Source organism: Microtus oregoni, unplaced genomic scaffold (assembly GCF_018167655.1).
Source record: "Microtus oregoni isolate MIOR12 unplaced genomic scaffold, Mior012 000004F_ref0000308, whole genome shotgun sequence".
Lineage (NCBI taxonomy): Eukaryota > Metazoa > Chordata > Mammalia > Rodentia > Cricetidae > Microtus > Microtus oregoni.
This window is the reverse complement of record NW_024543063.1, coordinates 19,581,666-19,603,821: the sequence shown is the minus strand read 5'-3', so window position 1 is coordinate 19,603,821 and position 22,156 is coordinate 19,581,666. Positions and strand designations below refer to the sequence as shown.

Here is a 22,156-nt window from a genome sequence, read left to right as displayed (position 1 = left end):
TTGCTGCACAAGTTCCCTTAGATGTGGTTTGAAACCAGAAATTCAGGCTCTGTCAACAGCCAGTTCTGTGGGGACAATAACATTCCTCACTCCCAGCAAGGGTGTCTCACCTTCTAGGAGATGCCAACAGAGCTTTGCCATGCCTGCTCCACGGGTAGAGAGTAAGAAGCTTCTAGCAGGAAGTAACCGTGTGAGAGAGGTGGCCCTCCCCACCATTGTTCCTTCAGATGCTGCCGGTGGGGAGCAGATTTACCTGGGTCTGAAGTCTGCTGGGAGATGGCTTCTGCTTTTCAGCTGTCCTAATTGAGGAGGAGGAGGAATGCCTCACAATTGTGACAGTATCTAAGTGACAATATCTGCCACTCAAAGCCATGTCCTGGAATCTTGTGACCAAAGACCCAAGCACCACACAGTTAGGATAGCATATCCCATTCTCTTTTTTGTCACCAGGTACCACATAAATGTCTCTTGTCTCGTGGAGTATGCCCATCCTCCTCTCTGCTCCATCCCCATCATAATTTCTGTTAGTTAGACTTGAAGGTGGGTCGGTGTTAATTCAGCACGTAGTCTCTGGTTTGCTGCTCCACTCCGAGGTGGTACTTGATATCTCAACTCTGAATCCAATGGACATCCTCTCAATGTGTTCACACCATGTACCTTACGCTCTACCTGATGCTCCTTTTCTGGCTTAATCCTTATTTGGTACTGACAGCCTCGCCCAAACCCATGGACACTACAGTGTGAAGCCTGATTGGATGATAGCTAGCTCACAAGCATACTCACTGGGTTTCTATACAGCATTTGGATCAGCAGTTTCTCAAAGCATGGCCTCGTGTTTTTTCAAGACAATTCTTTGGCCAGGAGTGGGTAACACAGACCTGTAATCCCACCACTTGGGAGGCAGAGTTGGATGGACTATAACTTTGAGGTATTTTGGGCTACACAGGCTACATAATGAGATCTTGTATTTACATCCCTTTTGTCTAAGACGGCCCTTCTACGGTCCTGTCCATGAAATCAATACAGCTCAAACTGTGCTTACAAGGCCCTTGCCTTCCTTCCAGCTGGAGGGAGAAGTCTGACCTTCTAGTCAGCCACATTTCTGAGAACCCTCTTCCAACAGGCTCCTTGCCCCTTAGTCCAAACCCAACCTCCCCACCTGCCTAATCCTTCCCTCTCACTTATCAAGACTTAAGTAGCATCTTTCTTCCTCCACACCTTGCATCTCCTCCCACAGATCTCCTAGACAACTTGCAGTGCCCTTGACCATGATACCAACAGCCTCAGTCACCTGGACAATTGTGTCCTCCACTCTGGGGGAAGAGCCAGTTTTTCAACGTGTTAGAAATATAAACATATTTGATATATTAAAGGTGGAAAGAAATGTTCTGAAAGATTTCCTGGGTGTGGGAGTAGGAACTTCAGGGTTTCAGGGTCTCACACTAGGTTTATGAGATTCACAGAACGGACAAATCCGGCAAGTCTCATGCATCCCAACACATTTTGAGAAGTTGATGTCTTGTCACCAATGCTTCCGCCTTGCTGTCAAGAGTAGCCCCACTGGTAGCCGACAGCAAACCCAGTCAGGGCTTCCAAGTTTAGAGAAAATAAGGTAGAGATTTGGAGTAAGCAAGTCACAGGTGATGATGTCCTGAATGTTTCCCTCTGTGCTTTCCACAGGAGCACTGTTCAAAAAACAAAACTTACTGTGGCATTAAGAAGCTGCCCTTTGCTGTGAGTGGGGGAGGGTGAGCATGGGTGGAGGCAGTGACAGGGTGGGGGGATGTTTGGTCAGGATATCACGTTGCTCCAGGAGAAGAACGGGCAAAGACAGTCAGTCAAGGTGCTGGCTGACCCCCTCCACTGCTCCTGGTTGCAATTGCTTGGCACTTTAGCTGCCAACAGATAGATGAAAGAGATATTTTATACAAAGCCATAGATGACAACCCCAAGAGGGAGGAAGAACGTTGGATGGAAGGCTTGACAACCTGTTCCCGTGTAAGATTGTTAATATCCGCCTTAGACACAATGCTGACGGCTAATGAGCTAATACTTTTGTCTCAAGGGTGGGAGTTTCTCTTCAAACATGTAGAGTTATTTATGCTATTTTAAGAATTTCAAAAGGTCTTTCAAAATCCAGGGTTTGCTCTAAAGTGACTCAGAAGAGCGACTCTGTAAGAGAAAGATTGTGGGAGAGGAAAGGGCCTTATACTAAGGAAAGAGAGTTATTGCTTTCAAATGTCAGCATGTGACATGAATTAAGAGGCGTTTTTTTTTAAAAGCGTGAGAGCTGTAATTCTTTTAAAACCTTCTAACAATTCCCAGAAAGTTAAAGCAAAATGAATCTGAAAACAATTTGTCAGTTACAAATTATATCCCTATAAATTTTCTAATACAGAAATCTTAGGATTATAAAATGCAATCGATGAAAACTGTGGGCAGGTTGTCAATGGAGATGACTCCTTTCTACGGATTGAAGTTTTAATTGAAGACTTTAAATGTGGTTATCCTACTGTTACCAAGAGATCAGGTCCATAACTTCCCCTGCCCCAGCTTCCCTGTAGTCCAAAAAATTAGGACACAGAAGTTAGAAGAAGAAAATGGGTTAATTGACTGTTTGGGCAAGTCAGGGACAGAAAGAATCTGTTTCTTCTTCTATATATCTGTGAGACTTTTACAGTATAAAGAGAGCTATAAATGGAACCAGAAGATATGTAGACTCAGCTGTGAGACTCTGGCTGGTCCTTTCCCAGGCGCACCACCACCCCTCCATTCTTAGTTATGGAGAGCAAAGTGTCTCTTCAGAATTAGAGTCTCCAGCCCATGATCAAAGCCCAGGATCACAGCTTTCACACTACTGAAGGAAGCCATGAATAGAAGACGTAAAGTGGGAGGAAGTTATCGCTCTCATTAAAGTTGGTTGTGCATTAGAAAGCTCCTACACACGCTGATTCAGTGCAGCGTCATACCTTCCCTTTGAACACATTCACATTAGAACACGGGGCACACACAGGCCCACTGGCAGATGACTATCCTAATAGCATTGTTTGTTTTTTGTTGAGATGGAGGTCTGCTATATTGCCCAGACTGGCTTCTACGTAACCCAACTGGCCTTGAACTCACAGTAATCCCGCCGTCGCAGTCTCCTGAATCATGGGATTACAAGTATTTGTTTCTATGCCTGACTACTAAAGGATTCAGGAACAGACTAGGTGATGACGTCAACTGTGTGATGTTCTGTGTAAGATTTAACAGCCTGGATCCACAGGGAAGTGTGCCAACTGGAAGTTGGCATGGTAGCTTTTCCTCACTTCAAGAAAACAAACAAACAAACAGTAAACAAAACAATAAACTGTGACTGGCCTTCCCAGCTCTTAGAGACGGAGCATGGCATGTGGGCCCTGCCGATCTTTCAAATCTCCCCTCGGCCACTTCATTGTGTGAGTCTGGGCAACTTATCTGATGTTTTCTTTTTCTTTTTTTTTTTTTTTCTATGCCTCAATTTCGTGTCAGCAAAGTGGGGCGTAAAACTCCCTTCTTTGTAGGTTTGTTGGCTGCTTAATTCAATTCCTCTAAAGTTTTAGGACAGTTTATCAACAGATCCTCAGTAGGAAGACATAATAATTACTGACATAGGAAATTTCACTTCCTACAAATTTGCACCAACCGAAGGTGACTTAGTTTGTTTTAATGTTGTTTTAGTGCACCCAGACATAGTTCAGTCAGGCAAACAGTTCTTGAGGAGGCACTGCAGAGACAAAAAAAATCTCTCTCCTCTCTCTCTCTCTCTCTCTCTCTCTCTCTCTCTCTCTCTCTCTCTCCTTGTGACCTAGTATAAAATGGTCAAAATGAAACAGAAGAAATGGGTACTGAAGGCTCTGGCAAAGGGACAAGGCTGGGAGGGTTTTGAAAAAGGCCTTCTATTCAGGTGGCCTGGCAGGCCACTGTAAACATCAGGGTATTTAAGGAGGAAGTCAGCGCCCATTGTGGTCCACCAAATGGATGTCTCTTCAGTGTAACAGAGCTACAGATGGCTATCAGTGCAACAGAGCTGCCTCCCATTCCTCTCCGCCTGGTCATTTCCTTTACTGAGTTGAATGTAAGACCCACCCACTGGCGTGGTTCTCAGCATTATAGGTTTTTAGGTCAAACAGAAACCCCAGGGAATGCCTGAAAAAGCCAAGCCAATATTACCTCTGCCCAGACCGGATGACAGGGAGCTACTGCTCTTGTGTGTAGCAAAGTCCACACTTGAGTGACATTCCCTGCTGGAACATTGGAGGAAGCCAGGAGTGTGTGTGATTTGGCTCAGAGCTTGGTTCAGAAGTTGCTGAAGTTTATCTAGAGGGCTCCGTGGAAGGCCTTGGTTCGCCTTAGAAGGCTGAACGGTGGGCCCTGCTGGGTGGCCTTCATTATCATCCTCACCTAGGCATACCATGGACGAGACACAGGAGTCGCTAGCCTTGACTGTGCATCTTCTTGCTGACACTGGGAACGGCTCGCTTCTGCAGCAGGCGCTGGACCAACTCCTGGATTGCATCTGCCCAGAGGTGCGTCTCTTCCTGGTGTCTGAACGGGCCAGACCAGTGAATTACCATGAAAGGTACCACCCCCGGAGGGCCCGTTTCCCAGGGATGTCTGTTTCGCTCTTTCTTCAAGAAAGCCTAGGACAGGAGCGGCTGTTTCGAGTCTTGGACTTCCTACAACATTCACCCTGGCAGGGTTTCCCTACCCAGCATGCACAGGGGAGGCCTTGTACCTATCTCCCTGCCAACCAGGAATTCTACAGTCTGCACAACCAGATGCCAGTGTGGGGCATAAGGCCAGTGCATTGTGGCACTGATATCCTCAGAGTGACTCTGTACTGCAGTTTTGACAACTACGAGGATGCCATCAGGCTGTACGAGATGATCTTGCAGAGAGATGCCACCATGCAGAAGAGCAACTTCTGTGTCTTTGTTCTCTATGCCACCAACGGCTTCAGCCTGCAGCTCTCTCTGAAGCAGCTGCCTCTGGGAATGCCAGTGGATCCCAAAGAGTCTTCCGTGCTGCAGTTCAAGGTTCAAGAGATCGGCCAGCTGGTGCCTCTTCTACCCAATCCCTGTGTTCCCATCAGCAGCACCAGGTGGCAGACTCAGGACTATGACGGCAATAAGATTCTGCTGCAGGTATTTCGTTTCTTGTGTTTCTTATATGTGCCAGGGTTACTAGCGTTGGTAGGGTCAGAGCCAGGGCCCTGGAAACTTAAACAAGAGATGCTTGGCCACCCATCCTCAGTAGGCCAATTAAAAAGATGGAAAATAGTGAAAAACGGAGACAGGAGGTCTATTCAAAGCAGATACAGCAGAACCCTCTCCTTGACATGAAGTTTAGGTTTAAATAGAGGGCAAGAAGTATGTGTGTGTAGCTAACTAAGGAGTCCCGGCCAGGGTGTGGTCCCAGTTAGCATCCATTCACCATTGTCTCAGTTCAACCTCTCCTGCAGAACAGTCGGGCAAGTTGTGAAATCTTTCTGGGAGTCAAGCTCCCCCTCTGGCCACCATCAGGGCCCCAGCTTTCTCCTCTCTGCAGCATGAGATTCCTGGAGAAATCTGAGTTTCCCCGTTGTGTCATTAGTCTGATAGGCAAAGGAGGGGCACAACCATTTCTTCTAAATGGCCTCATCCCTGCCAGGACGGTCACACAAGCACTTGGAAAGGTATGATGCTATGTCTGGATGAACACTAGAGGTGGTTTTCAACCTGATTACATTTTAAGAGACTGGGGAGGTTTTAGACTTGTGCGTGCCAACTTGTTCCACAGTCCCCTTAGACTAGCAAGTCTGGGGAGACCCAGAGAGCATTTCTTACAAAAGAATAAAAGGGCTCATTGTGTGATTCTAATAGATACTGCAGTTGACAGTCACAGGCTTCAAATTATAAAGGCTCCTCATGTGACAGGAAAGTAACATCTGATTTGTGTGAATCTTCATCTGAAAAGCCCACAAATCTGACAATTCTCCCTCCCCAGGATGCCCTTCACTGTGCTGGTCACCCATCCTTACACATGTTGCCCCCTCAGACTCAGTAATAATATTTCTGGAAATTTTGGAGCATCTTGCCAGAGTTGTGCCTGTTACTGGGGAAATGGAGCTCTCCCCTTTTGGTTCTTAGTCTCATTAATAAAGGAATTTAAGAACAGACCCAGGTAGAAACTCGAGGGCAAAATTCTTGGTGTTTAAAAGAAGAGGAGGAGAAAGAAGAGGAGAAAGAGGGGGAGAAAAAGGAGAAGAAGGAAGAGAAAGAAGGAAGAGAAAGATGAGGAGGAGAAGGAAGAGGAAGAAGAAGAAGAGAAACAATTCAGTGCAGGCAAGTTGTAAATCTCAACAGGGGCCAGAGGAGGGAGATAAGGAAGAGAAAGAGAACAGCCATGCGGTCTGAGGTAGTCTGCATGGAGGTCAGTCACAGATCAGGGAGGAGCCTTAGAGGAGGAGGAAAGCCTGAGTGTTATGGAAAGCACACTGGGAAAAGGGATAGAAAGAAGAATAGGAAATGTTAACCAGCAAGAGCAGGCTGCTTATGAAGTAGCACGGATCCGTCCAGGGCCTACGGCAACAATGCCAGGAGCTTTCCCACAGACTTAAGGAAGGGCACGGTGTCTGGGAGTGTTAGGTTTGCACTACTACCCGCTTCATCTTGCAGTGTTCTCTACCACTGTCAAATTTAAGCACAAACCAAGTTCAACACCCAGAATGCCTTCTACAGAAAATCTGAAAACCACCCCTGTCAGCCAGGTGTTTACCTAGTCATGATGGCTGCCATGTGCTGTCTCTTACGGCATAAGGTGTGGCAGCTAAGCTTTAGCATTTAGTAGCTGTTGTGATGACCTTAGCTGAGTGAAGGTGATACTGGCGTCTTCCTGCATTAAGGTGGCTAATCTGCATGAAATGCCGTAAATGCGCATCGTTACATTTTAGCTGCTGTTGTACTAAGATTCTCAAATTACTAATTTTATTTAGTTATGAAGTTACTGCCATTCCTGTTACAGATGAGAAGACTGAAGCACAGTTATTTGTCCAAGACACAGCTAGGGTGTATCTCTGTCAGGTCTCAGAGTCTGTTTGACTAATGGTGGCACCATAGAGGTGAAGTGGGGCTGGGAGATGGGCAGGGTGGTGGCGGTCCCTGTGCTTACATGTGTGCAGGAGTTATACAGCAGTCAAAGCAGATATCCCATGGTGTCTGTCCTTGGGAAATGATCAGAACGCCCCTTAAGGCCTAGTGTATGGAATCATGCTCGGTAGCAAATATTACCTTTCCCCTTGTCTAACTTCCTTACCACCCATTTCCCTTAGTTAATAAAGCATGAATTATATCGATTCTATCATGAACTAATCTTTTTCTTTTTCCTTGAGTAAAACATAGGAGATGTTTGTAGAACAAAAGTAAAGGCTCCAGACAGCTGGGAGGACACCCCCAAGATGTGGAAATCAGGGTTCATTTTTGTGAGTTCTTTGTCTTACTGATAAAAGAATTTAAAATCAGACCCAGTGTGAGGGAGATGTCTCATCTGGTAAAGGAGCTTGCAGCCATGGCCAAGGACCTGCTTCCCCTTTCTAGGACTCCCCGGGGTGGAAGGTGAGAAACACGGCCACAGAGTTGTCCTCTGACCTCCACTCCCACTGGGGTCACCACGCAAATGCCGTGTCTACTACCTTCCTGCTTAGATGCCTTGTGTCCAACTCCCCAGTTCCCCGGACATCTGAACTTCCACATTTAGGTCTGGTTAAGCTCTGGAATTAAACTTAATATGCCTGGCATGCAGCAGGGAGCATGTCCCTATTCGCTCCCACTCCTGAAGGCTAAGAGATGTTTGACTGGGAGACACAGATAGATAATTAGTCATTTCAGAAAGCTGAATCAAATTTGGGGAGTCTAGAGAAGATTTTGATGAGAGAAAATCCAGTAAGGAATATCAAGATGACTCCATTGTCTCAGGATGTTTTAGAAGTCCCAGCATCTGTTAAGCAGGGACCCAGCATGAGTCCTTCATTCTCGTGGCCTCCCTTGAACTCTACCTTTGGGCGCATCTTACCTTCTCCAGAACACTACTCTTGGTCACTTTTTGATCTCTTCCTACCGATGACTCTACACTTTCGCAAACAAAAGGATGTATTATTTTCTAGAAAATTCTACTGTGATTTCTTGTCATAAAAGTGTTTGAGTAGAGAGTAGTACAAAAGGCTAGACTATACTCTGCTATTGAAATTAGCATGTTATAGCTACAGCACAGCCATTTTGTGCTTAGAACGAAGTGAGATGTTTAAGGTGTAAAGCCCACTGTAAACTTTCTTGGGGTAAGTGTTAGGGCAATAGGGACAGATGATGAATAGTCTTACTTTTGTAACTAAGAGGCCCAGGTCTTAAATTAGCACCCCTAGGATCCAGTTCTTAGCTCTGCTACCTTGTTCTTAGCTCTATAATCAATACATAATAGTCCAATAAAGTTTCTGGATTAGACTCCAATTGGACCAATATAGACTCTATTTTCTCCTCTGAATTGATGGTTGTACCCAAATAATGGAGTTCTGTGATAAAGTTAGTCATGAGGCAGAGATCTGGCCTGAACTTCAGGTGCTGTGTGGGGTCACACTGATATCTGGAGCTGTCACAAAAGGATGAAGGTCCTTAATTAAGATCAGAGTGGAGGAGGCAACTGTTGATAGTTTGCAACCAAATTTCACTTAAGAAAATCGCATCGCCTGGCGGTGGTGGCGCATGCTTTTAATCCCAGCACTTGGGAGGCAGAGGCAGAGGCAGGCAGATCTCTGTGAGTTTGAGGCCAGCCTGGTCTACAAGAACTAGTTCCAGGACAGGCTCCAAAGCCACAGAGAAACTCTGTCTCAAACAAACAAAAAGCAAACAAACAAAAAATCCTATCTGCCACTGAAAGGATCAAAATCACAAATTAACCTCTCTGCAGATAACTCTTCATAGGGCCTGGGTGGGGGCAAAGAGGCAGGAGAGATGCTAAATCCAAGGCGCCAGGGAGAAACTTTCTTGAGGAGAAGTGCTGAGAAGACCTACATGAGCCAACCATGAATGGTAGGAAATGTGTTCTGAAAGGAAGAGGCAGCGTGTAGTACAACGCTTCCTTAGCAGAACACAGCGCGGTGCCTGAGGCTGTGCGGAACTGCAGTAGAAGGAATGATATCATGGCACACGGATGGACCAGTGGCCAGAGGCCAGGTCTTCAGAAATATGATCCATCACGGGCTAGGAGCATCAAGAAGGAAGGCAACTTTTCTGATTCACTCCGATGAAGGCAGTATTGAAGCTAGTGCTTGGAAATGGGAGGCATGGGCATTTGTGTATGAGTGAACACTTGATAGACAGCTTTGGTTCTAACTTTAGCACCATATCCAGCTGCTGGTGGAGCCTGTGGGCAGCACTGACATGTATAATTTGTGTTATGTGAATCAAGTGAAAGAACGTACACGCAAGCGCTTTGTCCTGTAGAAACTTGCCGAGGCCGCACCAAAGCAGAGCAATGGCTGCCTTTGGGTGTCAGAGGCTGTTAGTTCTCTCTAAGGGACACTGTCCACAAAACTTCTTGCCATCAGCCCAAAGCAAAACTTCACCCCTACTGAACTGAATTCAGCATTCCTTCTTCTGAACAGCACTGGGCAGCCTATGCTCTATTCTGTCTTCCTGAATTTACCTGTTTAAGGCATTTCCTGTAAGTGGAATGATGTAATCTTGTTTCTCCAGAAATAAGCAGTTTATTCAAGAACTTCTTTCTTGCATGTCCAAGCTGTCCTCATGCAGACTTCATGACCCCTTCTTCTTTGTTCTTACCTTCCTGTCCTCCCTCCCTACACCCGGCTCACCTCAGGCCATCACACACTCTCACTTCTGCATTTACTGAGTACCTGGGCTGCACCATTCTTGGCAGGTGAGAGTCGGAGGCATTGACCACTATAGAATAGCAGGTTAGCATTTGAGGCTTCTCAGTGGATTAAGGAGTTTTCAAAGCAGTTAACTGGAAAAGGTTTTCCACTCTTCAGTGGTCTGGTGCCATCTCAGAGTTTCTTCACATTTACCTAGTTTGTTTCTACATCATCATTTTTCCCAACTCGGAGATATCCTTTTGGTACCTTTGTGAAAAACTATCAGGAAGACCGTATTTTTTTCCTGTCATAGGAAGGAACCTGGTCCTCAATAGTTGAATCATTCTTCTATGATCATTTTCCCATGTTTTTCAAGTTGAGACTTGCAATGAGGGATGAACGCTCCCCCTGTTTATCATAGATGTTGATATTCTCCGAACTTGGGAAAACCTTATTCTCAGTTTGTGGCATTTCAGTTCTTAGAAAGCCGAGCTCCTGGTGATCACAATTCCAATAAATGTGTTTCCATTTGTTTTCTGACAAGAGAAGATTTACGCCTCCTCCAGGGATTTGTCCAAATCACTCAGAATTCTGTCTCTTGGAATTTTCTCCTTCTGACAGCCCACACTACATTTTTAGATTGACAAGGTTTTTCTTCCATATGACCTAAAGATCTCAGGCTCTTCTCTGCCTGCTATGTTCCCTCTCTGTCTTAGGAAGATTGCAGAAACATCCAGTTGTATGAAAAGAGAAAAGAATATTCACTTAAAATTCTTTTTCTTTTCTTTTTTTTTTTTGTGTGTGTGTGTTTAGCATTTTGAACATGCTCCATCCGTACTCTATCACTAAGTTCCTTGCCCCGGGTTGAAAACTAACCCCATGAGGTCATGAAATGACAGCCAGGTGTTTGGTTTATGGACCTTAATTTCCATTCTTTTCTCTGTGCAGAAAGAATGGATTTCATTAAATGTTAAGCTTTGCCTGTTCAACAAGTACTGAGTTCTTGTCGCCAAGAACTTGTCTTGTTGTAGGCAACGTACTAAGTGTGAAAGGCTCTGTGATGAAGAGCTTTATGATACCTTGGCAGTCCACGGGTGTAGATATGCAGAGGAGATAGACGCATAACCCAGCACACAACAGAATGCCAAGGTCTGTGAGAAGAAACAGCAGTGTCAGACGGTGGACACAGCCATGCCATAAACAGCATTCCCATATGCCAGACATTGTATCATTCGTTTTCATGACAATCTTGTGATGCTGGCACTTACCTTCTCTTACAGGTGAGGAATCACAGGCATAGAAATATTAAGTAAGTTGTGTAAGGTCCCACAGCTAATCAGTGGCGAGGTCACCATGTAGGAGCACATAATCCAAACGTAGTGACATTGAGAGGACTTCCATGAAGAGATGACATAGGAACCTGCAGTTGAAGAGCTTAGGGTTTGCAGTGAAAAGGTTCCAAGGGAGCCCTTCTAGGTGGGAAAGATGACAGATGATCAGAAACAACGGGAAAGGGCAGGCTATGCTTTAGGGGTTGGAAGACGTTCAAAGGGAGAAGGCGATGCATTCCCAAGCATCATGGCTTCTTGCTGCAGATGGGCAAAGTGGACTAATCAAAGGGTTCGCCTTCATCTTGAGACAAGCAGGAAGCCATTAAGGATGGTGAAAGGCTCCCCGAGAGGAGAGTTAAGAGTGGACTAGTTGGAAGGCCAGAGGACATGATGGTTGCTGCAGGGATTCGGATGAGACCTGCTAAGCCGTAAGGCTAACGACAGTGAGAAAAGAAAGACCTGTGAGAGTCTAGGAGCCCGAATTCACCGGAGTAGGTGACTGCTCTACCAGGGGCATGGAAAGGGGAAAGGGGCAGAAGAGGCTCTTGCTTGGGAAACAGAGTGATAATCAGGTAAATGAAGAAGAACAGAGTTTCTGTGAAAGCAGATGAATTCGGTGGTGCAGATGATTTGGAGAGTGCTGTATTTGAGGGACTGGTGCCTGGAAGGCAGTTGGGCAGGTAGATGTGAAGCTTTAGAGACAGACGAGAGTGGTAGCTATGTTTCTGTGAGCCTAGTCACTTGTATGACTAAAAGCACAGGTATCTGAAGTTGGGCAAGGCGTGTGTATAGGGCAGCAGCCCTCAAACCGTGAGTCAGTCCCCTCTGACAAACTCCGGTCTCCAAAAATACTTACCTCACGATTCATAATAGCAGCAAAACTGCCGTTAGGACCGTGAGGAACTGCTTCAAAGGGTTGCAGCATTGGAAAGGTTGAGAGCCACTGTACAGATTATTAAGAAGGCTCAGGGGAGTTGGAGAGATGGCTCAGTTGTTAAGAGCACTGGCTGCTCTTTCAGAGGTCACAGGTTCAATTCCCAGCACCAGCATTCCCTGTTCACCACGTCTGTACCTCCCTTTCCAGGGACTCTGCTAGCCTCTTTGCATCTCCACAGGCAAGAGGCCTACACATGGCATACAAGCATATGTGTAGGCAAAACACTTATACACATGAAATACAAATACTTTTTTAAAAACGAGGGCTCAGGTTATCTCGGGACAACTGTGACATTACATGAACCACATGAAAAGAAAAACCACCTTTATGGAACCCGAGAAAGGCAGAGGAGAAGGGGAAAGGAGTAGGTTGGTCTGGAAACCTGAAGAGAAGACCACAGAAATGAAAGATACAGATCGCAGAGGAAAATCCTTCTAGGAGCTCACAACAAAACTGACCGTAGATGAGCTGGTTTGTGGAAGCATAGGCAGAGGTGGAGGTTGTTGAAGCAGGGTTAGCAGGAAAAATAAAATATTTTAGAAACAAATGTTGGACAGAAGAGCAGTGGGGAGGAAGCTAGAAAGGTGAGAGAGAAGATAGGAGCCTTGAGAAGCCCTATTACTAGCTGAAAAGAATGAGGAAAGGGAGAGAGGAGAAGTAGGGGAGAGAAGAGAAAAAAATGATTGAGAGGCCGAGGTCATGAAGAAGGCAGAGAGGGTAATGGAGATCACAATACAGGTAGCGGCTGGTCCCTTCCCCATGGGCAGGATGAACGGAGCTGTGACTAAGGACGGTACCTGCTTCCTCTGAAACAGAGGGCCTGAGACCTTCTCACGAGACTGCTGCGGTACTAAAGGGAGGTTGTTCCTCTAAAGCTTTTGGGACAGTTTAATGGGTGCACAGCAGCCGTGCTAACCAGAGCGGGGAGACCAAGGGAACAGGAGGACGGGATACAGCCTGCCTGAAGCCAGAAGCCACAGCCGCCTTGCAACACCAGCTTTTGTAGCCTGTGTTTTTCTACACCCTGTGCCCAAGTTAAGGAAATGCGGATGTGTGACTCCAATTCTGACTCCAGTCCAAGGCTGGGAGTGTTTGGTGGAAGTAATGGCAGGGAGGAAGTGATGTGGGAGAAGAGGATGGCAGGGGAATGGTTGACGCAATACTCTTCGGCTTTCCAGTGGCTGTAGTATATAGGAAGGTGGAGGACCAAGAGACTGAAATCTAGGAACCATGTTGGTGCCAAAAATCAGGAGTAACATGAGAGGAGTCCTGGGCTTCACTTGGGTGTTCAAAGGCAGAGTGTTTTATGGGAGAGGAAATCCACAGGAGGGGCTAGGGAATCAGAACAGATGGGAGGGCATGCCTACTGGGCTGGTTCTGAGGGGCCCAATGACTCTGGAGTCCAGGAGACTGCTGACGTAGACTTAGCTGTGACTTCTAGACCAATCTTGTTCTAATTTGACGTTAGTCTATGTGTCAAGGGGAAGCAGATTTCTCTTTCTTTCATCTTTTTAAGACTTATTTATTTATTGTGAAAGATAGAAATAGAGGGAGTGAGAGTGTACACATGAGTGTGTGCACACACAAACCTATGTTAATAATGGCCCCAAGCACAAAATGACCATCAGTTCAGATATACCAAGGAAAAGCCATAAAGTACACCATCATGATGGGGACATGGAGATCTGCAGGGAATCTGAGGGAGTCAGTCTTTCCTTCCACCACGTGGGTTCTGGGTATCAGATGCAAGACATCTGGCTTAATGGTAAATGCCTTTACCATTTAACCGTCTCAGAGCTCTTCTCTTCTTTCTCTCTCTTTCTCTCTTTCTTTCTTCCTGTCTTTTTTCCTTCCTTCTTTCTTTTCTCTCTTCTCTCCTTCTCCCTTTCTTTCTTTCATATAACATTTTCTTAGAGTATATCATTGTACATATTAATGATTTTTATAAAGACATCATATAGGTATATTACTTGTACTTCAGACTTATTCATTTCTCTTCTTTCTCCATATGTTTGCCATTCCTGATGTGGGATGTGCTTCCCTTTAATTTCTTCATACAATCTCACGTTTATTTTCATGTCATGTATGTGTATACAATGGGCTGGTTAGTTTTAACTGAATTTGACACAACCTAGAATTACCAAGGACAGGAGTCTTAATGAGGAATTATTTAGATCAGGTTAAACCATGGACTTGTCTGTGGGGTTGTGTTCGTTAATTAATGTAAAAAGTCCTAGCCTATTGTGGGCAACACCATTCCCTAGGCATATGGTTTGAACAGTATAAGAAAACTAGCTGAGAACATAGCACACTATTAAGAAAATAGGGTTGCATACATTTATTTCATTCTGCTCTTGACTATGGATGTGATGTAACCAGCTGCTCAGATTCCTGCCTTGGCTTCCCTCAATGATGGGTTGTAGCCTGGGAGTTTAAGCCAAGTAAATTCTTTCTCCCATGAGCTGTATTTTGTCAGGGTATTTTATCATGGCAACAGAAATGACACTAGAACATATGGTATTATGTGGAACAATCTTTGTACACTGTAAATATGTATTACTCTCATTGGTTAATAAAGAGATGACTGGTCTATAGATGGGCAGGAAGAGACTGGGCAAGAGAGTCAGGCCAGAAGGACACTGGGAAGAAGGGTGGACTCCGGGGAGTCTCCAGAGACCTAGGAAGAAGAAAAACAAATGTCCTGTGTTGAAAGAAGGTACTACATGGCAGAGGGTAGATAAGAAACATGGGCTAATTTAAAATGTAAGAATTGCTAGTAACAAGCCTGAGCTATTGGCCAAGCATTTATAATTAATAATTAGCCTCTGTGTGGTTATTTGGAAGTGACTGCCAGAATACAGGAAAGCTGTGCCTGCAATATTATAGGTATATTATAATATAACATGTTAAAATACCTGTATAAAATGTAGGATCTACAAATGAAATAATGCATGATATATGGTTTTTTGAGTCAGGCTTATTTTGCTCACTATGGTAGTCTCCAATTGTGTTCATTTTCTGCAAATGACTGACTAGAACTTCATTGTATGTATGTGTGGCAGAATTTCTGTATTCCTCCCTCTCTTCCTGGGCATAAGCTAAACCTGTACATCAGCTGTTATGGATAGTGCTGCAATAGACATGATCTTCCAAGTATGCTTGTGGGAATACCACTCTGGGATACATATCTAAAGGGTTTTAATATAGCACACCACAGGGTTTTTTTTTTCTGAAAGCAGTTGGTAGAAAATGAAATGGGGTCTCAGAGACAAACCCAAGGATTTGTTTCTCCAGACTGGGTAATCTAGTATTACCCCAGAATGATTTGGGATAAAAGATATCCAACCCATAATAAGATATTTTTATTAAAAACAAATGGATTAAAAAGAAAGAAAAGAATGGAAGAACAAGAGAAGGGAGAGGAAAGAAAAGGAGGGAGAGAAGAGACTGAACCAACAGGACAGGGAAATGGAATTAGGTGATGTAGTGACCAGCGGGGTTGCAGGAGTCCAGTTGTCCAGAAGACAACTACCCAGGCACAGCTTTTCTGTGCCCATAGAAGTGGCTGCCAGATTTTCTATGCATTTGGAACACCGGGGAAATGTGTGGATTCTTAATACCCACGTTACATCCTTGTTTGGATACACTTGAATCTTAAGGGTGGGCGCTAGGGCCTTTTATCATTGCAGTGTGCAACAATGCTTGGAGACAGACGTGTCTCCCGTGGGGTTGTCAAAGTACATATATTAAGGTGCCATGGACATCCATGCAACAAAGCCCCTCAATGCTGACAAAACTGGTTTGGACAAGAGCACCACGGTAGATGGGTTCCATCTTGGAATCCCATTGGTAGATTAGGGGTGGGTATCTAGATGTGTGCAGCTCTTTAGGAATTTATGGGACTTGTCCCATAAATGGAATCTAAGGATCCTGGAGTGGTGGTTTTAAATCTGTATTTTAAAAATCCTGCAGACATGGAAGTGGGGCTGAGAAAGGTTTAGCAGTCCGTGGTACCCCTGACTGCTCCAGTGTTATGGCCTCCAAGCTTCGGAAGTACGACTGCTTCATGTTTGGGACCTCCAGGTAAAGAATTTTAGAAAGAAGACTTAGAGAGAGAGAATGAGCGAGAACTGCTGACTCATTGATCTAAAGAGAGGAGATATTGGGCAATTATGGGAAGGAACTCAGCATAGATTTCCATTTTTAAATGATTGGAAAAGAAATATGAAACATGAAAATGACACAGAATTCAAATTCCATGGTCCACAAATAGAAATACATTGAATCGCAGCCACACCATTCATGTGGGGCTTGTCTCTGGCGGCTCTGTTGAGCCAAGGGGCTGGGCTGATAGCTCCATGGTGAGACACCTGCTACATGACCTTCTCGCAGGACATATTTGAAATTTCTAAAAGAAGAAATAAATGTCTCTTATTTGGGGGGATTGTCTTTGCAGTTTCTCTATTTCTATAGCAGAGAAAAGTTAGAAGAAAGCATGTATGCCTGTCATTTGCAAAAAAAAAAATACTTTGTGTATGCATTCAGTAAGCGACTCATTGTAGACCTGCTCCCCCTCCCTCCCCCGTCCCAACTTCTGCCTTCTTGCTTTGGGAGGCAAATGTACAGTTCTCTCTTTTCCTCTTCAAAGACTCTGTTTTAGCGTGGTGGTGGCTCACATCAAAGCCAGTGCATAAAGCGTAGAGAACTTCATGACCCCACAGACATATAGCCCCCTCTGCTCTCAACCTCTTTGAAAGCTCTTCAACTAGGGATGAGGCCTCATGTGCACTCCCCTATAAATGCTGGAATTTGGACTGTCCTGATTTGTGCAGGTAATCGCAGCCCATGTGAGTTCATGAGTACAACAGCCTTGTCCTGTCTGTAAGACAGCGTTTCTCAATACTCCTCCTCCTTCAGCTCTTTAAATTCTTTCCGCTCCCGTCTTCCATATTACCTGATCCCGCTGTATGTGTGAGGAGGGACTTGGTATAAATGAGTTTATTTGTGAGGTTCTGCATTAATCACTACCTGCTTAGAAGAAGCTTCTATGACTAAGGTTGAGAGCACCATTAATCTATAGGTATAAAAAACTATAGTTATAAGCATAAATATTTGCAAGGCAGTTTGATGTGACTATTTAGCAACAAAAATAGTTAGTTCTTTCCTAGGACCTATGAACGTAGGAGGAAGACCACTTGTTTGTACCCTGCTGCCCAGGCCCGAAATCATCACACAGAAACTATATTATTTAAATCACTGATTGGCCCAATATCTCTAGCTTCTTATTGGCTAACTCTTACATCTTAATTTAACCCATCTCCATTAATCTGCGCATCACCACGAGGTCATAGCCTACCAGCAAAGTTTTAGCACATCTGTCTCCGCCAGGAGCTCCATGGCTTTTCCCTGACTCTGCCTCCTTTATCTCAGCATGCCGTTTAGTTTTCCCTGCCTACCTAAGTTCTGCCCTATCAACAGGCCAAAGCAGTTTCTTTATTAACCATTGTCATCCACAGCATACAGGGAAGAATTCTACCTCATATGAACTCCCCATCAAAGCCCTGGACTTTGACCAGGCATAAATTCTATCCCAGGGAGAAGTCCTGAAATCTGACTGTAAAATCATTGGTTTCCTTCATAACAGTTATGCTATATTTGAGCCAGTGGGTATGTTTTGGCTAGAAGTGCTATTAAAGCACGCAGGAGCTAGGGCTAGAAAAGCCCACTGCTGTCTTTTCTTCCCCACTGGCCGTGTAGCAGTGTTCAGCCCTAGCCAGCAGATGGCAGTCTCCCAGGCAGTTGATCTCTCCAAGTCCCGCAGCCAAAGTATACATTTCTTACCATCTAGTTCTGGTGGGCAACCAAAAGCCACGGCAAGAGCCTTTTTATTATGGGTTCCTTGAACAGTAACTCATAGAGAGGTACTAGATACTAACTTCTAGGGTGAAAACTAGTACGTCCAGAGATCGTCTTGGGAGAGCCCCGTGAAAGAGCTGGCACGTCAGCTTCCCAGGAATCTAGGATGGAAGGTGTCCAGTGACCTTGATCCTGTGCAAAGAGAGGGCAGCCACTCATAGGATGGGGATTTTGCTGACCAGCAGTGTAAGATTGGAACCAGAATGCAATTTTTGTGAATTAAAATGCTAGAAAATTCATATAAGTAGTCTTTTCTGTTTTCCCAGACAATATGCTCTACTGTGTATAAATGGTGCCTCAAGAAAATAAGGAAAAATTGTTTTAAAAAGGTACTAGCATATTAACCTGTCTGGGGTACCCCCATATCTAAGGCACATCCAAGAAGGATTCCTTTATTAGCATGATCTAGTAGAGGTACCACCAGCGTTGTAAGGTTGAATTCCCGTTCTGCTCTTTGTCTTGACTGTGGCCACAGGCTTTGACTGTTGTCTGTTGTAATATATCACTTAAATTATCTGGTCAGGTCACTGAGAAATGTCTGTGCATGTCATGTCTTTGGGTGTTTAAACTACCAGATCTACAGGAAGTGTGGTGGTGTCATTTCCGACATCCCCCTCAAAACCAGTAAGAATGAGAATACTGATCATTTTAAACAGATTCATGTCTCACTTCCGCTCAAACGGTGCGGCTGAAAGCAGCAGAGGCCAGACAAGGGTTGTGAAGTTAGCAGTGGAAACCATGTTACATTGGTTCTTCCTTTCCTTGTCTCATAGGTCCAACCGAAGCCAGGACTTGGTGTTAGAAATGCTGAGTGCTCCTTCCTGAATGGCAGCCTCAGCGGTGACGTGCATCGACGGTGCTCCAGGCTGAACTCTGACTTCACACCGAGAACCTTAGAGCCACGGAGCCGGAGGAGCAGGAGCCGGAGGTTCAAAGTACATTCTCTGGAGCTTCCCCAGCCCAGTGGGACATCGGAAAGCTCTAGCGACCCTTTCTGGAGTAGCCCTGGCCGGACCTACCTGGCAGATAGCTCAGACACAGGTTTGCGGCAGTACCGCCTGTCTGTCCCCATGGAGCCTGAGATGCGAATGCATGCCCTTCAGGAAAACAGCTTCCAGAAACTTGAGGCAGAGACAAATGTTGACACTGGCTTCACCGTCATCAATTCCAAACCCAGGCAATCTTTTATGAGATTTCCCAGGGATTTTCAGAACAGTCAGCCACCATGCTGCTTGTCGAGCTCTTCCTTCGAGGCGACTGCTTCCTCAAACCAAAGAGTCGTAAAGGACAGACTCCGTCCTCTGTCACTTCCTGGTCAAAGGGACTTTGGTATAAAGAAGAGAATCTCAAAATGTGCCCACCATCTTCCTGTCCACGGCGAAGAGAAAGAAGAATTCTTCATCTAGCATAAAACGAATGTGTCTAAGAACAGATAAGATAGAATGTTCTAGAAACAAAGCATTGTATTAGTTGCCCCTCTCTCTGAAATACCTGACAAAAGCAACTTAAGGAAGACTATTTTGTCTAATACTTCAGTGGGAAGGTCCATTCGGGAAGTCACGGAAGTGAGAGTGTGAGGCAGCTGATTATGCGCCTTTATGGTCAGGTGGCCGAGCAGGAGGGAGGATGCCGGGGCTTGGCTTGCCTTTTTTTTGTTGTTGTTGTTCCATCTGGGACTCGGGCCCATGGAAGAACCCACCCATTTTCAGAGTGGGTCTTCCTTCCTCAGTTAAATCTTTCTGGAAACACTCTTACAGATACACCCCAGGTGCATTTCCACGGTGAGTCTAAATCTAGTTAGGTTGACAATGAAGGTTAGAACTACAAACGCTGATCCAGGATCGTCTAGTTTCTTGCTCGTCCGCGAGGCCCCCAGGCTCTCAATGTACAGGTTCATAGTGCTTTCATTTCCAGTATTAGAAGTCCATGAGGGGCTGATAGTTTGCGGGCTGGAAGGAAGAGAATTCAGCCAGGCAGAGGAAGCAAGCCCAGTGCCTGGACTTCTCAGTGGCACACTAACCCAGCTACATGTGTTGGCTCAGCACCCTGATTAGAACACTGGCATTATATGCAAATGAATCACATACACTATGCAGATATGATTAGTGGGTGTAATTTGGCTTTAATTTTTACTTGAGATTGCATGGTTTATTCCCCCTGGACAGTGTGAACTATTTATTCTTTAGTGCTTTTCAATTTTTATGTGACCTCCTTTGGTAAGTAGGCCCTGTTTACCACATACCCTCTTGTGGTTTTCCTTTCAAAGTTCTTTGCATCTGAAATGACTGAAAATGCAAAGTGTTTTAAAAATTATTACCCCCTGCCCGCCCAGTTTAATTAGTAAGAGTACCAGAAGCCAGAAAGCTAGGGCAAAGTGAATGCTAGACTCTGTGATAATTCTATTTCTCATTTGTTTATGGCCTACTCTGAACGGGGCAGCACTTCTTGTTAAAAAACCAAGGAAGACATGGGATGATTAGCAAATTTCAGCTCTCCGCTGAGCACAGCCGAAAGGTTGTGCTGACTGAGTCACTAAAACAGGACTTGTGAACTAGATGTCTTTTGGGGGCTCCCAGGGTTTTCTGCAGTTCTTATTCATTCGTTTATATGTTCACACCATTCATATTTTTGCCTGCCTTATGATGTATGTATGATACGATACCTAGACATTTTGTGGCCCCCAAACTCAAAAGGTGGCAATGGTTTTGCAACTGCGATAATCTACAGAACCAACTCTTTAAAGAGGGGTGAGGGGTTGAGATTCAGACTTAGTCCACAATCCAGGCCCATGTTTGCCATATAAAGAAGCACTGCCTTTGTTACTTGTCTCATTGGTTTGATAAAATACCACAACAAAAGCAAGTTAAGGGAGGGAGGGATTGCTTTGGCTGACAGTTCTGGGTTGCAATCCATGATGATGGGATCCTCCTGGTTCCAGAGTTTGAGGTCTCTGGACTCATTGCCAGCTCGAGGAAAACCCACCCACTTTTAGGTATATTCATCCTATCTCAATTAACCTAGTCAAAATAATCCTTTGCACGCACTCCCAGAGACTTGACCTAGGCATCCCAACCCAATCACGAGCATTCGTAACCTGCAAGTGGAGACGGCCAATATTATAAAGTGCAGTTTACGGTCTTGAAATCATAGTCACAAGGAACACAATCTCTGCTGCCCAAATGCTGGAGTGTGGGGATTAGGTGTATACTCATGATTAAAAATAAAAGGAAGCTGTTAGTGCCTGTGCTGTTGGTTGTGCTGTTCAAGAAGCTGTCTCCTGTGCCAATGCATCTGAGATTATTTCCCACTTTCTCTTGTATCAGGTTCAGTGTATCTGGATTTATGTTGAGGTCTTTGATCCACTTGAACTTGCACTTAGTGTTCTGGGATAAATATGGACTGATCTGCATTCTTCTCCATGCGGACATCCAGTTAGACCAGCACCATTCACTGAAGATGCTTTCTTTTTTTTCCCCATTGCGTAATTTTGGCTTCTTGGTCAAAAATCAGATGTCCATAGGGGTGTGGATTTACTTCTGGGTCTTTGATTTGATTCCATTGATCCACTTGTCTCTTTTTATGCCAATACCATGCAGTTTTTATTACTATAACTCTGTAGTAGAGTTTGAAATCAGAGATGTAATACCTCTGGAAGTTTTTTATTATACAAGATTGTTTTAGCTCTCCTAGGTATTTTGCTTTTCCATATGAAGTTGAATGTTGTTCTTTTAAGGTCTGTGAAGAATTTTACTTGAAGAATTTTACTGGGATTTTGATGGGTCTTGCATTGAATTGGTAGATTGCTTTTGGTAAACTTGCCATATTTACCATGTAAGTCCTACTGATTTATGAGCATATGTGATCTTTCCATCTTTTGATATCTTTTTCAGTTTCTTTCTTCAAGAACTGGAAGTTCTTGTCATACAGATTTTTCACTTGCTTGGTTAGAGTTACACCAAGAAAGGATTGTAGGAGCCAGATGGGTCAAGGAGACAGCACAAGAAAATTCACAAAATCAACTAACCTGGGCTCATAGGGGCTCATAGAGATTGAACCGACAACCAGGGAGCCTGCATGGGACTGACCTAGACCTTCGGCATGTAT

General features: G+C 44.7%; 1 protein-coding gene across 1 annotated transcript; it reads left to right on the top strand.

The window, feature by feature from the left end:
- Positions 1-4,415: 4,415 nt before the first annotated feature.
- Fam124b (family with sequence similarity 124 member B) lies at positions 4,416-21,294 on the top strand. Its single transcript, XM_041650602.1, has 2 exons — positions 4,416-5,168; positions 18,826-21,294. The coding sequence occupies exons 1-2, from the start codon at positions 4,437-4,439 to the stop codon at positions 19,456-19,458; spliced, it is 1,365 nt and encodes a 454-aa protein (XP_041506536.1). The 5' UTR covers positions 4,416-4,436; the 3' UTR covers positions 19,459-21,294.
- The last annotated feature ends 862 nt before the right edge of the window (positions 21,295-22,156 follow it).

Excerpts from the sequence above, each read along its gene's own strand:
- Fam124b (XM_041650602.1), top strand. The coding sequence starts at position 4,437 with ATGGACGAGACACAGGAGTCGCTAGCCTTGACTGTGCATCTTCTTGCT. Across the intron at positions 5,169-18,825 it reads GCAATAAGATTCTGCTGCAG|GTCCAACCGAAGCCAGGACT; the intron begins GTATTTCGTTTC and ends CTTGTCTCATAG.